The 20,664-nt window shown below is 42.3% G+C and overlaps 1 protein-coding gene across 1 annotated transcript; it reads right to left on the reverse strand.

The window, feature by feature from the left end:
- Nucleotides 1-7,134: 7,134 nt before the first annotated feature.
- LOC144694115 (antigen WC1.1-like) lies at nt 7,135-19,277 on the reverse strand. The gene is made up of 7 exons (XM_078564473.1): nt 19,250-19,277; nt 17,280-17,594; nt 16,589-16,903; nt 12,081-12,212; nt 10,307-10,393; nt 10,137-10,220; nt 7,135-7,205 (listed from the first exon to the last, which is right to left on the reverse strand). The coding sequence occupies exons 1-7, from the start codon at nt 19,275-19,277 to the stop codon at nt 7,135-7,137; spliced, it is 1,032 nt and encodes a 343-aa protein (XP_078420599.1).
- Nucleotides 19,278-20,664: the final 1,387 nt, after the last annotated feature.

The raw sequence follows: 20,664 nt of genomic DNA on the forward strand, positions 1-20,664 counted from the left end.
AATCTCCCTTCAATCTTCGTTGGTCCAAGACGAAGAACGTCAGCTTTTTCAAGATAAAGTTTTAGCTAAAAACCCCTATCACTGGATCAATTCTGCAACAACCCCGCCTCGTTGTCTCAAGCGACTTCACACATTTTTTCTAAAGTGCAGTGCCCAGAAGTGGAGGCAATACTCTATTTAAGGTCTAATTAAGGATTTGTAAATGTGCAACATAGCTTCAATGCTTTTGTGCTTAACGCCCCTCTTTATGAAGCAGAGGGTCCCCCAAGCTGTGCTAACCATTCTCTCAACATATCTTGCCATTTGCAAAAATCGTTGCACATGAACTCCAGGTCCCACTCTCCCTGTCCCGCATTAGATTTGTTCCATTAGGACCATTATCTCTCCCTTATCCCTTCCACCAAAATTCACCACCTCACACTGCTCTTTATTAAATTCCATCTGACAGTTATCTACCCATTCTGCTGGCCTATCTCTGTCCTGTTACAGACCATTAATATCCTCCTAAAAGTATGACATTCCTCCAAGTTTGTTATCACAGGCAAATTTTCCATTATTTCCCCGCATTCCAATATCCAAGTCATTAATGTATCGCAAAAAATCATTGGTGATGACAATGACAATTTCTATATCTAGCTTTTAATGTGTATGTGCTAAAAAAAAGCTAACGATTCTTTTTCTTTTATTTTTTTCCTTACTTATGCTCATGGGCATTGCTTGCAAGGCCAGCATTTACTGACGATCCTTAATCGCTTTTTTGAAGGTGGCTTTGAGCCGCTCCATTCCTGGTGATGTAGGCACACCGACAGATCTGTTAGGGAAGATATTCCAGGATTTTGGCCAAGTGACAGTAAAGGAACCCCAGTACATTAATAGTGAGTAATTATGAGGATACGGTTTGTCCTCTTCGTGTGTGTGTCCGTGCAAACAGTACATACAGGTACAATTTACCACAAGGCCGTGTAGTTGCCAATGTTGTAGGTGTACTGGAATAGCTTGCCTAGGGGCATGCTTTCGTCTGGTGCAAATGTCATCAACATTACAAGTGGATGATATCAGAGCCAAATACATTTGCATCGTTGGTCGTTATTTTATGCTCACATTCTCACTTTGCCTCTCCTGTTTCCTTTTCAGATATTACTAGCAATGTTTGTATTCAGCTTCGTTCTCTACTTCCTTATGAACCTTAGGATTGCCACAAACATCATTTTATGTTTAATTTTAATCTTTATATATTCAATCGAGTGAGCTCCAGTTATTGATGTCTTAACTTTTCACTTCGTGGGATTCTGTCGTATAAGTATAAGAACTAGCATTCGTGTTAAGACCTGTCGTTGCTGTGTACGCATTTTTTATTTGTTCATGGGATGTGGGTGGCGCTGGCTGGGCCAGCATTTATTGCCCACCCCTAATTGAGAGGCTGGAGACCAACTAAGGATGGCAGATTTCCTTGTCTAAAAGACATTAGTGAATCGACAAATGATTAATGGTCATCAGACTTTTAATTACAGATTTTTCATTAAATTTGAATTCCAAAATCTGCCGCAGTGGAATTCCAACCCGGGTCCCCAGAGCGTTCCTTTAGGTATCTGGATTACCAGTACAGTGGCAATAACACTATGCAGCCACCACCTACCACAGACTAATATACCTTTCTTTAATAATTGTGTGGAGCTGGGCCAGATTCTTTTTCAGATCACAGCAGCAAGTACTCATACGGTTAAGTGCATAAATGTTTGATTATATCTTGTCCTTCTCCGTAACTGTTCTAATTCTGACGATGCTAAGTTCACTGTTCCCAAAATGCACTGCCAGGGTATCTTGCTGCGGAGCATAACTCCATTCCTCAGATCCTTGATCTATTAGTACTTCGTTCCTCGTTGGAATGCTAACACACTGAACGGGATGGTTCTCCAGGACACATTTCTGAAATTCAATCTATTCTTTACACTTTACGCTCTAACTATTCCAGTCTGAATTAAGATAATAGTGATCCCAGCACCCCCACCCGCGAACACTCCCCACCTCGCCGCCTCCACCGCCCCCCCCCCCCCCAGCCCCCGCCCCCCAGCCCCCATTACCACTGCTCTCTAGCTCTTGCACTTTTATTCTAGCTAGCAGTAAACTTGCTCCTCTATCTCATTTCCATTATTTGGTGCCCTATATAGTTTATTCCAGGAGGGCAATGGGCCCCCATTTTCTTACTTCTAAATAATTAGACCTTACCTTTGTTTTCACAACTAAATTACCCTTCCCCTGTGATGCAATCGTGCATTTGATCGAATTAACCACCCGAACTTCATTTTTACCTCTATATTTTATTTTCCTGAAAAGGTTGTAGACATAATATTAAGTTCCAGGCCTCGCCTCTTTCAAACAGGCCTCTGATATAGCAGCTCTATAATCGCTCAATATGGATAGTTTACTTATAGGTTACCCACATTATTGAGCAAGTTCAGTGAATTTATTACATTCACTCTAAACATTACTATTTAGCTCTATGTTTCAATTCTTTCGAATTCCTCCTACTTCTGAAGCATTCTAAAACAGTGTCATTATTCTCGCCCGAATAATTGTGCATCTCCTTTCCCCTCTCTAAAATGTAATCCTATTGCCCACTCATCTGCTAAATTAGTTTAACGTCTTCAGGTCCAGCCAGACATGAGTCACACCAGTGCTCAGGCCTTACCAGCCAAATTAAATAGGCCCCTCCTGCTCCAGATATGTACCCAGCGCCCCGGCGCCATTATACAACATTTGTGCAGCCGCTTGTTAACCTGTATTATCTCATTCATTTTATGCTCCTAAATGGGCGGAACTAGGAATCATTAAGAGAATGCAACCTTTGAGCTCGTGTATTTTTAATTTCCTTCCTAGCTCCTGAAAATTTAATTGTAAGACGTCTACCATTTCCTTTCTTATGTCATTTTGTGTCAGATGGTTCACTTCTTATGATTATGCTGCATCCAGCACCCTAAATCACAGCTTCAGAGGAAGCCTGCACTGCCTGTCTCTTCCTACAATCCCGAAGGACCAGGCACACAGATCTTTCTAACTCTCCAGAGCTGCTGGGTGAACACTTCTTGAAACATGACGGCCCCAATTTTCAGACTCCCCATGCGCGGCAGTGACTTAATACGCTCTTCAAACTCGAAACCCTGAGTTTTAGGTCGAGCAAGTGGATTCACTCCCCGAATCTATAGTAATCCAGGACAGCCGAGTGTCCTGAAGATTCCACAATATACAAGAATCGCAGTCAAAGTATCTCAGTTGTCAAATTAAATTGCTTAAAGTTAACTTTAAGTCTAATTGTCTATTCCGACACTTAGATATGTTAAAATAGTGTTTTACTCTTGATTCATTTTTTTTGCAAAGCTGCAGTTAGAAACCCAGCTGTGAGCCTGGAAATTCCCGTTTGTTTATGAGTCGTGTTGCCGACCTTTACCCAATTAGCCGAACTGTTTGTGTAACTGTTGCCACGAGCAACTGCTTATCTGAATATCTTTGTTTGAAGGCTGACACACAATCGAACACTGAGATCTTTCTGAAGCGATGCCTGCAGTAGCAATACAAGGTCGAGTGAGCAGACGCTGGCTGCAGAGCAGTGGGCTGCGTTACCGTGCAAAGTGTTATCTCATTTATGTCTTGACTTTCAGTAACAGCGCAGCTAAAAAATAAGATTTTACCAACTACTGAATAAAAACCGCAAAGAGTCTAAATTCACATGAAAAAACTTTAAAGCCATAAACAGTATTTAATTCTGTCAAACACTGGGATCAAATGATGATCCTGCCTATACAAAACAGTCCATATGTATATTGAGCCTTTAAGGTAGAAAGAAGAGCCAAAGGCTCCTCAGACCACTCTGAAAAAATGACAGCATGCGCAATACAGAGGCTTTGGTCGGATTATTTGACATAGCTGCTAGAATGGGTCTGCTGCAGGTGGTGAGGTAACCAACAACAAGAAAAACCTATTTTTCCTCTTTCTCACCAATCTATCTCACGCAAAACGCTCTGCACATGACAGTGCTGGTAGAAGTGACCACCGCACAGCCCTTGTTGACACGAGGTCTCTGCTGCACATTGATGAGAAGTTGCATCGTGCAGTTTGGCACTACCACTTTGTTCAATGGCAAAGATTTGGAACAGATCTCGAACTCAAAATTGAGCATGCATGAGGCCTTGTTTGTCATACGCAGCAACAGAATTGTACAGGAACAGAGGCACAGGGGTAGGGTATTCAGGACAGCTCCAACATTCAATGAGATCATGGCTGAACACCTACTTCAATGTCACTTTAACGAATTATTTTCATATCCCTGACGTCATTAGTCTCCAGAATTCTATTGATTTCTCTCTTGAACTTAATCAATGATTGAGCTTCCATGCACCGTGAGATAGTGAATTGCAAGGATTCACTACCCTCTGAGTGAAGAAATTCCTCCTCATCTCAGTCTTAAATGGCCTGCCCTTTATCATGAGATTCTGTCCCCTGGTTTTAGACTCACCGGCCAGGAGAAACATTGTATCTACATCCACACTGCCACGCCCCGGTAAGAATTTTGTAAGTTTCAATGAGGTCACACCTCATTCTTAAAATCTCTAGGGAATACAGACCCAGTCTACTCAATGTCTCTTCATAGGACAATCTTGGTACTCCAGGGATTAATCTGGTGAGCTTCCATTGTACTCCATCTATGGCAAATATATATTTCCTTAGATAAGGGGGCAAAACTGTACACAATATTCCTGGAGGGGATTCACAAAGGCTCAGTAGAACAGCAGCAAGAGATCTTTGCTCTTGTACTCAAATCCCCTTGCGATGAAGCCCAACATATCATTTGCCTTCCTAATTGCTTGCTGCACCGGTATGCTAACTTTTAGAGACTAGTGAACGAGGACACCAGTTCCCGTTGAACACCTGCACTCCCAAACTCTCACGATTTAAGAAATATTCAACATCACTGTTTTTTTTTGCTATGAAAATGAATGATGTCACACTTATTTGCATTATGTTCCATCTACCATATTCTAACCTATTCCCTCAGCCTGTCCAAGTCTCCTTGCATCTTCCTCAAAGCTTACATTCCCTCATAGTTTGGTGTAACCACATGGTGTATCGAACCCCACTCTGTAACCTCATGGTCCAGCATATCCCCCACTCTAACATTACCATGAAGCCGATGAATGATCTGTGGTTCAATGAAGAGTGAAGGAGGACTAGCACCAGGCATGCCTAAAATGAGCTGTCAACCTAGTGAAGCTACAACACAGCATAACCTGCATACCTAACAGGGGAGGCAGCGCGTGGTAGATCAGCCAGAGAGCAGGCCATTCTAGGTCTAGTGATAAGCAACACGACAGGATTCATTAATGACTTCAGCTGTTTCATCAATGATCTTCCTTTGATCATCAGGTCAGAAGTGGGGATGTTTGCTGATGATTGCACAATGTTCAGCACTATTCGCGACTCCTCAGGCACTGAAGTAGCCCATGCTCAAATGCACAAGACCTGGGCAACATCCAAGCTTGGGCTGATAAGTGGCAAGTAACATTCTCGCCACACAAATGCCAGGCAATAAGCCATCTACAACAAGATAGAATCTAACCATCGCCTCTAGGCATTCAATGACATGATCATCAGTGAATGCCACACTATCAACATCCTGGGTTTACCATTGACCGGAAACGGAACAGAACTAGCCATATAAATACTGTGGCAACGAGCAGGTCAGAGGCTAGGAATCCTGCGGCGAGTAGTCCACCTGCTGACTCCACAAAACCTGTCTACCATCTGCAAGGCAGCTAGAGAGGGAAGCAAGTATCACACAGTCAAATGCGAAGCTCCTCTTTATTTTTACAAATTGTCTTGCTGTTCTGGAATTCTTCAAATTTCATCTTTTTTTTAAATATGTTCTAGGCCTGGTGGTGCATTGCTCTTAATTACCGTTGTTAGCAAAGAAATATTTAGTCATAATTTGCTTCTCAAATCAACAATGTTCTCGAATTTTGAACAAGACGTATCATTAGTTTATTAAGTATAAAGCGCCAAATTTACACATTTCCGTTAGCTCCTCCTCAATGCCACCATGTTTAATTTATATAATTACATAAATGTTTAAATACAGCTTGATTAAAATAATTTGCTTCACATTCCTTATCAATAATTTTTGGTTACTAACTCAACTCAACAAACTCTGTTTCCGCACATCTCCTTTAGGTTCTTATCTCAGCTCAAGTTGTATGCTTGATGCGTAGGTCTGCCATTCCACGAACTGAAATTTTAAGGATAAATTTGTTGTTCCTTCAGTGTCGCTCTGTAAAGACTTGCACCTCTGTAAACTGCAATTTAAAGGTTGATGTAAAGGCGGATGTTTTCCTCATTCAAGCTTCTTATCCTGGATATGTCGGAAGTTCACCAAAAAACTCAGATGTATTAGAAATGTGTTGATTTAAGGAAAGAATTATTATAAGAATTCCCCCTTTGTCGGTATTCAGATTTTTTAACTGATTGCCAAGACAAAAAGTTAAATATCTACAGTGTGCAACTGAATATCACACAATATGCTCAGTACAAAGGTTCATACCCCATTTATCGGTCCATTCATCAATCTATGTTATAGCTCTCTGCGTTTATTATGGCAAATCCATGTAGATCGTCCCAATGCCGATGAATCATCAGCCTCATCACTTTCATGCAAAGTTGAATCTAATGACCACGAATAAATTTATAGTCAAATGTAATTCATCGAGGCACACACGCGCAATAGCAAGGACAGGAAAACTTCCAGTTGTGTATGAATAAGCATTTCCGAAGCAAATGACCAAGGCATGAAATTGGAATGTCCAAGATAATACCAAAATAAAGGCAAATCCCAACTAAATCGATTACGGATTTCAATTATGGGACTGACACCAAAGAATGTTCTAACTTATCATTCAAATCACTGCAAAGGTTTAACTGTTTCATTTCAACAAATTGTCATTCCTCAGTATTGCTAAATGGGCTGAATTCAATTTTCGATTTTCACTATTACAACTTGTTTCAAATCAATGTACAAAACCTAATTATCACATGCAGGAGAGTGTGAAACCAACTCCTGGTGAGCAACTCAATCGGTGGTAGTCCTCATTACTCCATCTGAAATGATTGAACATCATCATATTCTCTTCTGGATTCAGCATCACATGATGAAAATGAACCTAAAAAGGACAACAGGCATATTAAGCTGATTTTGCTCCAAGTAGACCCCAAAATAATGAGTGCAGTTTTCAGTGAAATTGTTTGAGAATCTATTGCGTTGCTATTATGATCCTTGGACAGACCCCAGGTCATACGGGTAGGTTCAGCTAGAGATAAATAACGCTGTGTGCAAAGTGGATAAGTTGTGATATTCAAGATGCTTACCAAGTGAATAATGCCACCAAATTCCAAAGGTTTGGAACAAACAAAAATAAACCTTACTACAGGTTCAGAAAGATAAAATAATTTACAATACCTAGCTAATACTTGAACATTCAGGGTAACTATAAGGCACATGTGAATTAACAGGCAATACATGCTCGAACACACTGCATGACAAAATAAATGACAGATGTGGCCAAAACTGATTCCATGGAATTCCCAACACCCCAGCCAGTTAGGCACTACATTGTGAGCCATCCAAACTCACTGAAACTTCGTCTTTCTCATGAGAGCATCCAATTACCACACTAAAAGATTGTGCCTTTGTGTAATCTCGAAAAACCTTTCCCAGTCGGCTGGCCCACCTCACAGGGTTTCAGTCTCGACTTCCGAGAACCCTTTCCCCTAGATCTCCGAGTACACTCAAGATACACTTCAAAGCACAACATCAGATCTTCAGCCCCGCCAAGATCAGTAGCACTGCTCCAAAGGGCTACCTTTCCCCAACGGCCCACAGCACAGATTCACCAACTTTTGGCTGCCTTTGTGGATCTTCCGGGCTTCTCTAGAGCACAATTCACTTAAAGCCTGCTAACTGCAGCCCGTTCTTCAAATTTGTGTGATCTCTCCGCACTCTCCTTTTTAACTTAACGGGACCTATTGCTGTCCCTTGAGTTTTAGACCTTGCCCTGGACATCTGACCTGCCCTTGCGGGCCTTCTTTCTTCCTTTTGCCGAGGTGCGCATGGCCTCGTAAACAGCGCGTATAATCAGCAAATTGCGCATAGCCGGCACGCTTCCAGCCAGCGCATGTGTGAAAGGCCCACGGGAATCATTGGGAATCGGAATTCCCGCCCTCCAAACTGAGCAATCTAAGTACAGGTTTCATCATAACATTCAATCCATGTCATCATTCTTAATATCCATTCATCTATCGCTCACTAGACAAAGGGTTGAAATTACTTCAACTGAAAGCCCTATTCCCTATTTAATGTTGACCCCAATAAAACGCATGAAAAACCTCAGATTGAAGATTCTTTATGGCTGATCATGGGTTTAATTTATGAGAAAATGCATATTTTGCAATGTCATTATGCAAAATTCACTATTTTTGTATTTCTGATTGCCACTGCTTTAACGATGAGTGCTGCTTAATGGCTCACACTGTAAAAGACAAGCAAAAGGCGCTTGACCTCTTCAACACCACGTACAAGCGGCTTAGCTTATCCTTAAACATCACCAAGATGGAGGTCCCTCACCACCCTTCATTGGGCCAGTTGAGCATCCCCGGCTCCATTGACACAGGTGGGGTGATTCTGGAGTATTTGCGCTGCTTCCCTTATCTCGGCAGCCAACTCACTCAAGGGGCTTGTATCGATGAGGAAGTCCAATGCCAAATCAAATGTGCCAGCGCTACCTTCTTTAAGCTGCGCCAACATGTCGTTGACATCAAGGACCTTTGGAATTCAACAGAGATTCTGGTTTATAAGGCAATTGGGTTAACCACCCTCCTCCACTGCAGCAAAACATGGACTGTCTACCGATGCTACATTAAGGACCTCCAGATCTCCATCAGCAGTGTTTGCGTGGAATACTTGATCAAATGGGAGGGCCGCTGGACTAACGTGAGCGTCCTCAATGAAGCTGAGTCTACCAGCATTGAAGCCCTGCTCTTGTGGAACCAAATACGATGGATGAGTCTTTGCATCTGAATGCCCCAAAACCACCTCCATCAGCAAATTCTCTTCTCTCAGCTCTCAATTGGCCAATGCTCAAAAGGTGGCCAAAGGAAAATGTATAAGGATGTGCTCAAGGTCGCCTTAAAGCACGGAGGCATTTACACCACTGGCTGGGAGGAGAATGCTGCCGATCGCTTTGCATGGCACCACCTGATCCATCAAGGCGCAAGCCGCTTGGAGGCTCAGCTCCTGCACATTGAGGTGGAATGGCGGCGGCAGTGGAAGGAGAAGGAAACCAAGCCGGGGCTGCGATTTCCACTCTCCTGTGCAACAACGTGCCCCCATTTTGGAAGAAGTTGTGGATCCAGAATGGGCTCCTCAGCTATCTGAAGTCTCACAAAGCCTGACAGACACCATCCTCGATTCTGAGAGACAGCCGATGACGGCCAATCCTGCAATTTCTCTAAGGTGCAGTTGTAAAGCTTTAATTCGTATTGAGCACAGGTGCAGGACTTCTTTATTAAGCCAACCTTTATGTGTCCCCTGTCACTTCTAACAGCCGAGTACAAGTGTAATCGGAGTTTTGACCTTACATGGACACAGTGTTGTAGCTCTATTGTTTATTCTTTGGTAAACGTCTGGATGGTGTTCACAAATCCTTTTAGCTACACAAACTGTTAAGTAACGATTATTTAGTCTGGGAGTAGCCAATTACCTAGAAGTGAATTTAGAGGCCTCCCATCACAGTGCATACAGGGATCGATTAACATTTTTTTCTCCTGACTGCTTGTGGTCACAAATAAAGGTTGCAACAATCCTCTAACGAGGCAATCGATGGACGTCAGTTGGAAGGAGCTGGTCAGAATTAACATATACATTTTGCATTGAGTTTGTGTTAATAAAATGACTCCGCACAAAAAACCAGTCTATTGATAGATTATTGTGTGTTTTTAAAGTAAGCCCATCTACGAGGGTGTTGGCTTATTTTATCTGCTTCTGAATCGCGAGGTGGGGAAGAGACGGCATTTGACAGAGTCTCAGATTGGCCTACCTTGCATATTTACATCTTCACATTCATGTAAATCGCTGCCTGTATAATATTCCAACTTGTCAAGTGAACTGTTCGAGTGGAAATCTATAAATGAAACACATTCCAATCTTAAAATGCAAATCTCATTTAAATTTAAACGTTCAATTTAAACGAAGGTTCAAAATAATTACCTGGGCCTGTACCAATCTCCTGAATGTCAACCTCTTCATAAACAGGGTCAGTTAATCCAGCGTTAAAATATTGTCTGTTTCGGTTCCCTGTAATAACAAGAACTCAGAAACATAGAAACAGAAAATAAGAGCAGGAGTAGGTCATTCGGCCCCTCGACCCTGCTCTGCGGTTCAATGTGATTATGGCTGATCCTCTATTTCAACGCTATACACCTGCGCTCTCCCCTGTCCCTTAACGTCTTTAGACTCCAGAAATCTATCGATTTCCTTCTTCAATATATTCACTAACTTGGCTCCCAGAGTCTTCTGTGGTAGAGAATTCCACAGGTTCACCACCCTCTGAGAGAAGAAGTAGTGGCCTACCCCGCATCGGGGTATTATAGATACCGAATGTTGTAGAGGAGCAACCATCAAATGTTGCATATTTATATCTCATTCCCCCTTTCCGTTTCGATCTCTCCTTCTTGCTTTCTAGAAACTACCCATTATCAGAATTCCTCTGGCCCTGAAGAGCACTGAACACTCATATATATGCTTTGGCAGCAAGAGCAGCTCTGATGCTAGGAATCCTGTGAAGGGTAACTCACCTACTGACTCACCAAAGGCTATCCACCATCTACAAGGCACAAGTCAGGTGTGTGATGGAATACTCCGCACTTGTCTGGATGAGTGCAGCACCCAAAATACTCAAGGAGCTTGACACCGTCTTGTCTATATATAATCGTCTTGGCAATCAAGTGTCTTTGTTTCAGGGGACGCCATCGTCGCATTTCAACCACTTTCGATCCGCCATGAAAGAACAAATTAATCAATACAATTTTTTCGGTGCAGCTCCAGGTTTTGCCTAGATTCAAATGTTCTGGAAATTCCAAGGCAAGAGTTTGAGTGGGGGGCATAACATTGAGGATCTTCTTCAATTTTCTTTGCAATTGATCGAAATTTAACATGTCTCGCACGCTAAGAAGAAATAAATCATTCCTTTAATATTGCTGAGAATCGGAGCTCTCTCTGAATGCCAGTATCAATGATTTCTGTAAGCAGGAGTTAGATTGATTTGACTTGTTCGCCCACAGAGCAGACCTGTGCAACATTATGCATTCTCAGTTATATATTTCTAAGTGTATTGTGCTTTCCGCAAATTCCCAGCCGATTCCAAAAATCTAAACGCTCATGAGAACATGACAAAATCATAGGAAGCCAAGAAGGAGGCGGTTCAGTCCCTCGTGTGTGTCGTCCAAAAACCAGCTATAAAGCTGAATCCTACTTCCCAGCACTGGGTCCAAATTTTGTAGGTTGTGACATTTGAAGTGCATATCTCAATACTTTTTAAATGCCCCTACCACACTTTCAGAACAACCCAAACGCGACGCCCACGACTCTCTGCGCGAAAAGCCTTCGCCTCAAATTCACTCTAATCCTTCTACTAATTATTTATTTTATACCCTTGGCTATTGACTTCCGAGATAAACGAAAGTGGACCCTTTACCCACTCTACCTCCGCCCCTCCTTAACATATATACGTCAACCTAATCTCTTTTACGCCTCCTCTATTCCAAAGTAAACAACCCCATCCTATCCAATCTCTCCTGCAAACTAAAATTCTCCAGTCCGGGAAAATCCACATATGTCCCCTTCTAATCTAGTGCGATCACATCCTTCCTGTAATACGGTCGGCAAAACTACAAATGACCTGTAAGAACTGCAGAACATTAACATGAGCAGGAATAGGGCTCGCCATTTATGGTCCAGAACTCATAATTCTTCATTAACCAACCTTTCTGGGAGCTTCTCCGCAATTCCGCCGCAAAAGCAATTGATACAGCAACGAAAAGGGTAACAAAAATGCAAGGGATCATGAAAACGGAGAGTGTCTGCAGTTTGAAAGGTGCTGTGTACTGTCGATGGCCTGTAAGCAAAAGCATTACACATTAACACTGTCAAAATCTCCCCCTCACGTTTCATTCACTCGCGGATACAGCCTCTTGATCGAAGTGAAACATTTATGGGTTCCACTGGGCAATAAACACATTACCTGACAGGAGCTCTGTTATTTCTTTACGGTATTATTAATTTAAGTAACAATTTTTTTTTCAGCTCAGCTAAGGAATTCAATCTGAATCTCGCACTCTCTGCCTTGTCACAGTCTTCGATCTCAAACTGGCATTAACCATTAATTTCATTGGTTGTGTAGAAACGTTTCAGTTCTGCACAGCCATTGGACTGTGGCACAAATGGGAAAATAATGTAAAATATCAGTGCCAATAATATGAAGGAAGAAAAGTATATACAAGTTTAATGACGAAACCAAGTTAGTTGCCAAAGCACAAATTGCAGATGGTGTCAGAAAGTTGGAAATCGTCATTCACAGATTAACTGAATGATCAGAGCTGTGGGAAATGGAGCTCGAAACATTGCATTCAATCACGGAATGTGTGCATCGCTGGCTTGGCCAGCATTTATTGCCCATTGCTAATTGCTTTGGGGCCTCGATATTTACAATCTATATAAATGACTGGGCTGAAGGCATATAGAGAAATCTATCTATGTTTGCTGATGATACCAAAATAGATGGGAAGGTAAGCTGTGGGCAGGACAGAGAGGCTGCAAAGAGATAGAGGGTATCCATAGGTTAGAAGAGTTGGTTACAATATTGCAGATGTAATATAATGTAGGGAAGTGTGAAGTTAGTCACTTTGCTCGTCAGAATATAGAAGCAGAATATGTTTCAAAAGGTAAGAAACTTGTAAGTGTGGAAGTTCAGAGAGACTTGGGTGTGCCTATACAACAAACATAGAAAGTTAGCATGCAGTAGCATTAAACAATTAGGAACACAAAAGGAATTATTGACTTTACTGCAAGGGGAATGAAGTACAGTAATTAAAAAGTCTTACTACAGTTGTACAGGGTTTTGGTGAGCCCACATCTGCAATACTCTGTGCAGTTTTTTGTTTCCATGTTTAATAAAGTATAAACTTGCATTGGCGCGGTGCGGTTAAATTCCACTACATGGTCCATGGAATAAAGGGTTAGTCCTATGTTGCGAGTCTGAGTAATTTAGGCTTATATTTTCTGGAGTTTAAAAAAATGAGAGGTGGTTTCATTGAACCCTTCAAAATGCTGAAGGGGTTTGACAGGATGGAAGCTGAGAGATTGTTTCTGCTGGTTGGGGAATCAAAAACACGGGGGCACAGTCTCAGGATAAGGGGCCGATCATTTCGGACAGAAATGAGAAAAAATTGCTCTACTGAAAGGTTGCGAATCATTAGAATTCTCTACTCCAGGGGGTTGTGGATGCTTCGTCGATGAATACATTTAAGGCTAAGGTAGATTGATTTTGGTTCTGTCATGGAATTGAGGGATATGGGAAAGAGTGAGCATTTGTAGTTGAAGCCAAGATCAGCCAGGATCATACTGAATGGTGGAGCAAGCTCAATTTGTGGTGTGGTCTTCTCCTGCTCCAGACGTGTTCTTTTGAGAAAGTGTTGATGAGCTGCCTTCTTGAACCACTGCAACCTCTATGGTGCATTCACCCTGATCACACCTGTTGAGCTCAGCTTTTTTGTCCATGTTTGGCAAAAAGCTGTAATGAGGTTAGGAGCTGAGTGGCCCTGGCAGAACACAAACTCAGCGTCAGTGATGAATGTGGGGAAGATGAGGTGATAAACATTGGACTTATGCTTAATAGATCAGAGTATTTACTTAATGATGAGAAGGAAGGAGCTGTGCTGAAAAAGTGTTTTAGTATCCAAGTACAAGAATCACTTTAAACCAGAGGGCAGCACCAAAAGGTGATGAGACGTAGCCCAGATCTGAAGAGCTGCATAGGCTACTCATCTTGTTCTGATCGTGCCGGGGGAGTGGGAGCGCAATGAGGGTGAATTATAGCAAATTTACACGTTTTACATGTGCAGTCAGATCTAGATTTCCTTCAACAGGTGACGCCATCGGAGAAGAATCGCACTTTCAGAAGGTTAAGGCTTTCAATATTTTTTTTTAAATGTCGCCTACAAGATTGGCGTGGTTACAAAACTAAACATGTCTTTAAAAAAAAACTAAAAACTAACAGGCGTTCAAGCGTTGTTCCCGTAAGGCGCTGTCCACTGCGGATTATAATCAGGGCACCTTGCTCTTATATAGCGCATTTAACGTAGGGTAAACGCCCCAGCGGCAATTCGCATTAACATTCGCAGAGAACATTTGGCACAGAACCACATATAGAGATATTAGGGCAGATGACAAAATGCTTCAGCAAACAGGTAGACTTTAAGGGGTAATTTAAGAGAGGATAGAGAGGTAAAGCGGTGGAGGTGGTTAGGAATGGAATTCCCGAGCCTAGCTCCCAAGCGGTAGAAGACACGAATGGAACGGAGAAACCATTACATTCAGTGTTACGCAAACGTCCAGAAATGGAGAATTCTATAGGGCTCTACGGCAAAACATGGACACAGTGATAAGTTGGGGTGAGGCCATGGGGGGATTTGAAGGCAAGGTTAAGTATTGTAACTTCAAAGTTCAATTTAAAACCGCGTACCAGAACATATCACATTGACGTCTTCTTTATGTTCACAGTCATGATCGCCCATTGCTGAAAATTGGCAGTCCCACAGGAAGCGCTCACTCCCCTTGCACTTAACGTCGTCCATCCAAATTGTGCCGTTTGCTGGGCCGATTAACATCTCTCCCGGGGTCCACACTGGGTCACCACAGTTTAGTTGTCTACAGACGACAGCGGCATCGTGCATATCCCAGGAATCACCGCAAACCGTTCCCCATGTACCACTGAAGAAAATTTCAACTCTTCCGGAGCAATTGTTGAATCCTGCAGCCAGCCGCAACTCTGCAGTAAAATATAGCATCTGAGAACTGAGCACGTTAACTTGCAATTGGGTACAATTCATTTATTTGACCCAGAACTGAATTCCAACCCACTGGACGACTGTTGGACGACACTCATGTTAAAGACCCTGGGATTCGCACTGGCCCAGGAAACTCTGATGGGATACATAAAGCTAAACTAATTGCCCAAAATGTATAACGCAAGTGAACTTTTCACTCTCGTGATTAACGATGTTTAATAGGATGACTGAAGAACTTAGGAATGTAGCCAAATTTATTGAAACTCATTTTACTGACAAGCAGTTGAAATCCTGACAGATTTCGAAGAGCACTTGTTACACTTGTCATGTTGTGCCAGAATACAGAATAGAAAATTCGAATGGCCCCCGACAGAGGGCAATTGGCCGAATTCCAGTGTTGAATGCAGGGTTGATGCAATCTTTCGGAAAACTGGCTCTATGCTGGACGGATCTGATTCATGACCATCCCGTTCCAAACAGTGTGTCCAGGGAGCGATGCCTTCAACATTTGTCACTGGTTAGCAATAGCGCCTACGAAGTGTTCAATGATATCTTACTATGGCTACTCTCAAAATCACTGATCTTGTCAATGATGGAATCTGCTGCCGTAGAGACAATCCGGGGATCCGCTGCCCTTAAAGTTGTCAAGTGCACTTGCTACTCTACTTAAAATGATTGGTGTGTTAATAGACAGAATGTAAATATCTACATATGGTTTTTAATATTATATACACAAAGGAAAACATCAGAATCATATCCCACGATCATTATTAAGATCGTTATCAATAATTACCGACACGGCCTGAAAGTGGTCCCACATTTATTTTCTTCGTATTTGCCTCATGGTGAATTTTCATTGGATTAATTTCTGGAAAAAAAATCCATTACTTCAAAAACAACGTATTTATTTAGCGCTTTCAGCGTCATGAATCGCTTCACGGTAGCATTAGAAAGCAATGTATGACATGAGGATACAGAAGGGGATATTAGGTCAGATGACCAACAGCATGTTCAACGAGCCAGGTTTTAAGGAACCTCATACAACTGGAACGCTAGGTAGGGAAAGGGAGAGGTGCAGAGGGAGAATTACAGAGGTTGGGGCTTGGGCAGCGGACGATATGTCTAATGGTGGATTAATTATGGGCGGGAACGCGCAAGAGCCCCGAATCAGAGAATATCAGGTTTATCGGAGAGTTGCGGGGTTGGAGGTGTTTACAGGGATAGGGAGAAATAAACCCCTGGAGGGACTTGAAAATAAGGATGAGAATTTGAAACTCAAGATTTTGCTTGATCAGCAGTCAGTGTTGGTCATCGAGCACAGTGTGATAGGTGAAAGGGATTTAGCGCGAGTTAAGTCAGGAGCTTTGAAACATTGAAACATCGATGAAACATTCCAAGAGAAATTAGTTCCATTTGTAGTAGATACCTGAGCAAATGACTCCTACATCCTCCCGGTGGTCACAATTATGTTCACCCCATGGTGAAGATGGACATTGCCATAACACTGAATCGTGCAAACGACAGTTCACATCATCAAGCCAGATGTTTCCAATACCCCTTCCAAATGTGACACTGCTTTCCACAGATCGGGCCGATCCGCAGCTGAGCTGCTTACAAACGACTTCTGCACCCACCATTCCAAACGAATCACCACAAACACTCCCCCAGGTAGCGTTATACAAAACCTCAACTCTGCCCTGGCAGGGACTCGGTCCATCCTGCAGCCTTACAGCCCTGTGCTCTGCAAAACAAAATTGAAATGTATTCTTCTCATCACTTCAGTCCTAAGGCAGTAAATGTAGGAAACGTCGATCAGGCTTTCTGCTTTGAAACGACGTTAACGTTATGAGCTTGCTTATCACAGAGCACCCAGAAGGCAAACTATTCCAAAGGAAGGAATTTAAGAGATACTCCACTGTTTCTTACAGGCTTATTCTACATTAATCTGTTTTATGAGTAGATCAAAGGACGTGCTTATTGGTTACCGAAATCAGTGAGGTCTTAATTGTCAATCTGAATGATTACCATGGTTACAAGTCAATGGCTCCAACCCTAAATTTGTTAAAAATTTCTCTTCAACAAGTAAAATAGTGCGAGTGTTTGGCAGTGCATCTCACCCGAGCAGATAACTCCAGCATCTTCTTTATGATTGCAGTCGCTCTGAGCCCTTGGGCCCGCCGGACATTCCCACAAAACAGAATCATTTGCTGTGCACTTCAGATTATGTAGCCAGATAGGCCCTGCTCCTGGGCCAAACCAACCGGAAACCGTTGCATTTAGAGCCTGTCCACACTTCAGCTGGTCACATACAACACGGGCGTCTGCTAAATCCCAGGAATCATCACACACAGTCCCCCAGGTTCCGTTGTAGTAAAGCTCCACCCTTCCGTCACAGCGACTTCCACCATCTGCCAGTCTTACCTGAATATGATCTGCAGGACAGAAATGTTAACATTAACAGTGCTTTGTCCATGAAAGTGTTCCTAAACGTTAGAAATCGATTCATTCCCAACTGTGTCTAACTAGTATACTTACAATTATTTGTTTGTCACTTTGCTGGCAACGTTTTGTGCAATAAGATTGTCAATTGCAGCCTCCTCAAATGCAAATGCTACAGTGACAGAAATTGTCACATGATATAAAATAAAAATGAAAAAGAATAACGACGGATAATTTAAATATACAGATCTGAATTCTGTCTGAATCTGATTGATGGGAATTCTGAAAGCTATAAAATCTAGTCTCGGCACATGGCCATCACTGGAAATGTTTTTTCTTGTCCACCCATCTAATGGTAGTGATATAATTGACTGGATTTGTAGATTAATGCAGAAGGCAAACAACTTGGCGTAGGACTAATCTACTGGCCAGACTCATTCGCATCGCAAGTCTCCTTCCCTAAATGACATTAGCGACCTAGTTGGGTACAGTTAAAGTGAAAACTCTTGCTTCCACTGAGTACTCGCTATATCTAAACTTGCCAAGCTGTATGTTTAGCCTGTCCCCAGTGGTTTGGCTGTGCCATTTTGGCTCCTTCCGTTGTTCAGCCAGTACAACTGAGGAGTATCTCTGTACCAATCAACTACATTTTTTTTGTAAATTACATAAGGAGGGATGCACTGCATTGGAAGTGGTTCAGAGAATGTTCACAAGGTGGATTTCTGAGATGCAGGAGTTGTCATGTGTGGAAAGGTTGAGCAGCTTGGACCTATACACTTTTGAGTTTAGGAAGTTGATGACTGATTTTTTTCAAACATGTAAAATTCCAAGGGAGCTTGACAGAGAAGGTACTTAGAGGCCGCTCCCTCTCGTGGGGACATCTAGAACTAAGGGTCACTATTTAAAAACAAGGTGTCGCCTATTTAAGGCCGAGATGGGGTCGTCGGTCCTTCGAATTCACTTCGCCAGATAAAACGACGGAGGTTGAGTCATTGAATTTCCAAAAGGCAAGTTAAACAGATTTTTGATTGGCAAATGAATCAACGGCTATTATGGGCAGGAAGGGAAGTGGAGTTAAGGCCACAATCAGATCAGACATGATCTGATTAATTAGCAGAGCAGGATCGAGGTAATGAATGATCTAGCCCTGCTCGTATTTGGAATGTTGTTACATTCTCAACAATTTGATGGTTAGGCATAAATAGAACTATGCCTTTGGAGTATTTTGAAATGTATTAAGGGAAAATGTAATGCCAAATAACGGATAGGGATAACGTTCGTATGTTCGGATTCATGGGAACCCAAACATTCCTCCCAGCTTCACGTGTAAATTTAAAAAGCAGCTTCATTTTTTTTTATTCTTTCATGAGATGTGGACAACTCTGGCTAGGCCATCATTTTTTTACAATCCCTAATTGCCCTTGACAAGGTGCTGGTCAGCTGCCTTTCATCTGTTACACGTATACCGACAATGATAGGGAAGGAACTCCCGGATTTTAAGCCAGTGACAGGAAAGGAACGGCGATATATTTCTAAGTCAGAATGGTGTGTGGTTGGGGGCCAGCTTCAAAGTAGTGGTGTTCCCATTAGTCTGCTACCCTTGTGCTTCTAGATGGTAGCGGTCGGACGTTTGCAAAGTGCTGCCTACGGAGCCTTCGAGAGTCCCTGCAGTGCATTTCGTAGATGGGACACACTGCTGCCCCAGTTCCTCGGTGGTGGAGGGAGTCAATCATTGTGGATGGGATGCCAATGAAGCGGATTGTTTTGTCCTGTGTGCCACCCCAACGGAGATCGACGAGCAGCATCTTTAAAGTCTGAATTACAGTTTGTGCTTTCAGCAAGTGTCACACTTCCTTTCCTTCTTTCTCTTCATAGCTCATTACCTTTGCGAGATATTTAAAGAACAGACACAGGCCTTTCGGCTGAACAGCTCTATGTCAGATTTCAAAAGATATTTGCGAAGGTGCCACGTCAAATATAACCCTACAAAATAGGAAGTCGTGGTCTACCGGCTGCCATATTAGCTTTGATAAATGATTAGTTAGCAAAGATGAAGCAGAGATTAGGGATTAATGCGTTTTTTGGGGTTGGCAAATTTTACTACTGGAGTGCCACAGGGATCACTGCTGGGGCCTCAGCTAGTTACAAACGAAATCGATGATCTGGATGAAGGTACATAATGTATGGTAACTAAATTTGTTGTTGACACCAAGATAGTTGTAAGCTAGCTGTCAGGAGAGATATGTGAATGCGCAAAAAAATGGCGTGTAATGTGAGGGTTTGTTTGGGCCCCCATTTTGGAAGAAATTCGAGAAAAACAAGTGTAGATAGAATCAAGAGCTTGTCCTTGCAAGAATCAGTGCAGTCGATGTCAAGTACTCCCTCTGATAGCAAACTCCAATTTCTAGCCACTTCCTGGGAAAATAAGTTTCTCTTGAATTCCCTATTGGATTTATTATTAACGATCTCATCATAAAGCATTTGTCCCATTACTATGATGAGAATGACTGTTGGGTTATTTATGAATATATAATTGAAGCGCGATGCTCTAGACATTTTTAGTTAAGTAACAAAATAAGTTCGTACCAGAGCAAACCACGCCAACGTCATCAGTGATAGATAATTGTCTCGTTTGTGTAACACTACAATTCCACAGAAAGGATTCACTTCCATTGCATCGGACGTTGCTAATCCACACTGGACCGGCACCTTTTCCAAACTTCGAGTGCTTATAAATACTTATTGCAGTGCCACAGTTCAGCTGCCTGCATACTACATCTGCATCCTTGAAATTCCACTCAGTGTCCATCACTCTGCCCCAAACACCGCGATAATAAACCTCCACTCGGCCATCACAAACACTTTCTCCATTGATCAGTCGTACCTGCCTGTGTTCACCTGTAAGAATGCAATTTGGCCATTAAAGTTAATTCAATATTCCACAAAGTCATATTGTGGTCATGCATTACAAAATTTAACATTTTTGTACGGTTTACCATTGTCCAGATTTAATGAGGTAATAATATGAAGCGAATAGAGAATTCAGTCGATTTGAGGAAGAGA

This window comes from Cetorhinus maximus, chromosome 19, assembly GCF_964194155.1.
Source record: "Cetorhinus maximus chromosome 19, sCetMax3.hap1.1, whole genome shotgun sequence".
NCBI classification, from domain to species: domain Eukaryota; kingdom Metazoa; phylum Chordata; class Chondrichthyes; order Lamniformes; family Cetorhinidae; genus Cetorhinus; species Cetorhinus maximus.

Excerpts from the sequence above, each read along its gene's own strand:
- LOC144694115 (XM_078564473.1), bottom strand. The coding sequence starts at position 19,277 with ATGCACTGCAGGGACTCTCGAAGGCTCC. Across the intron at positions 10,394-12,080 it reads GCGGAGAAGCTCCCAGAAAG|GGAACCGAAACAGACAATAT; the intron begins GTTGGTTAATGA and ends TTGTTATTACAG. Across the intron at positions 10,221-10,306 it reads GGAGATTGGTACAGGCCCAG|ATTTCCACTCGAACAGTTCA; the intron begins GTAATTATTTTG and ends TTTCATTTATAG.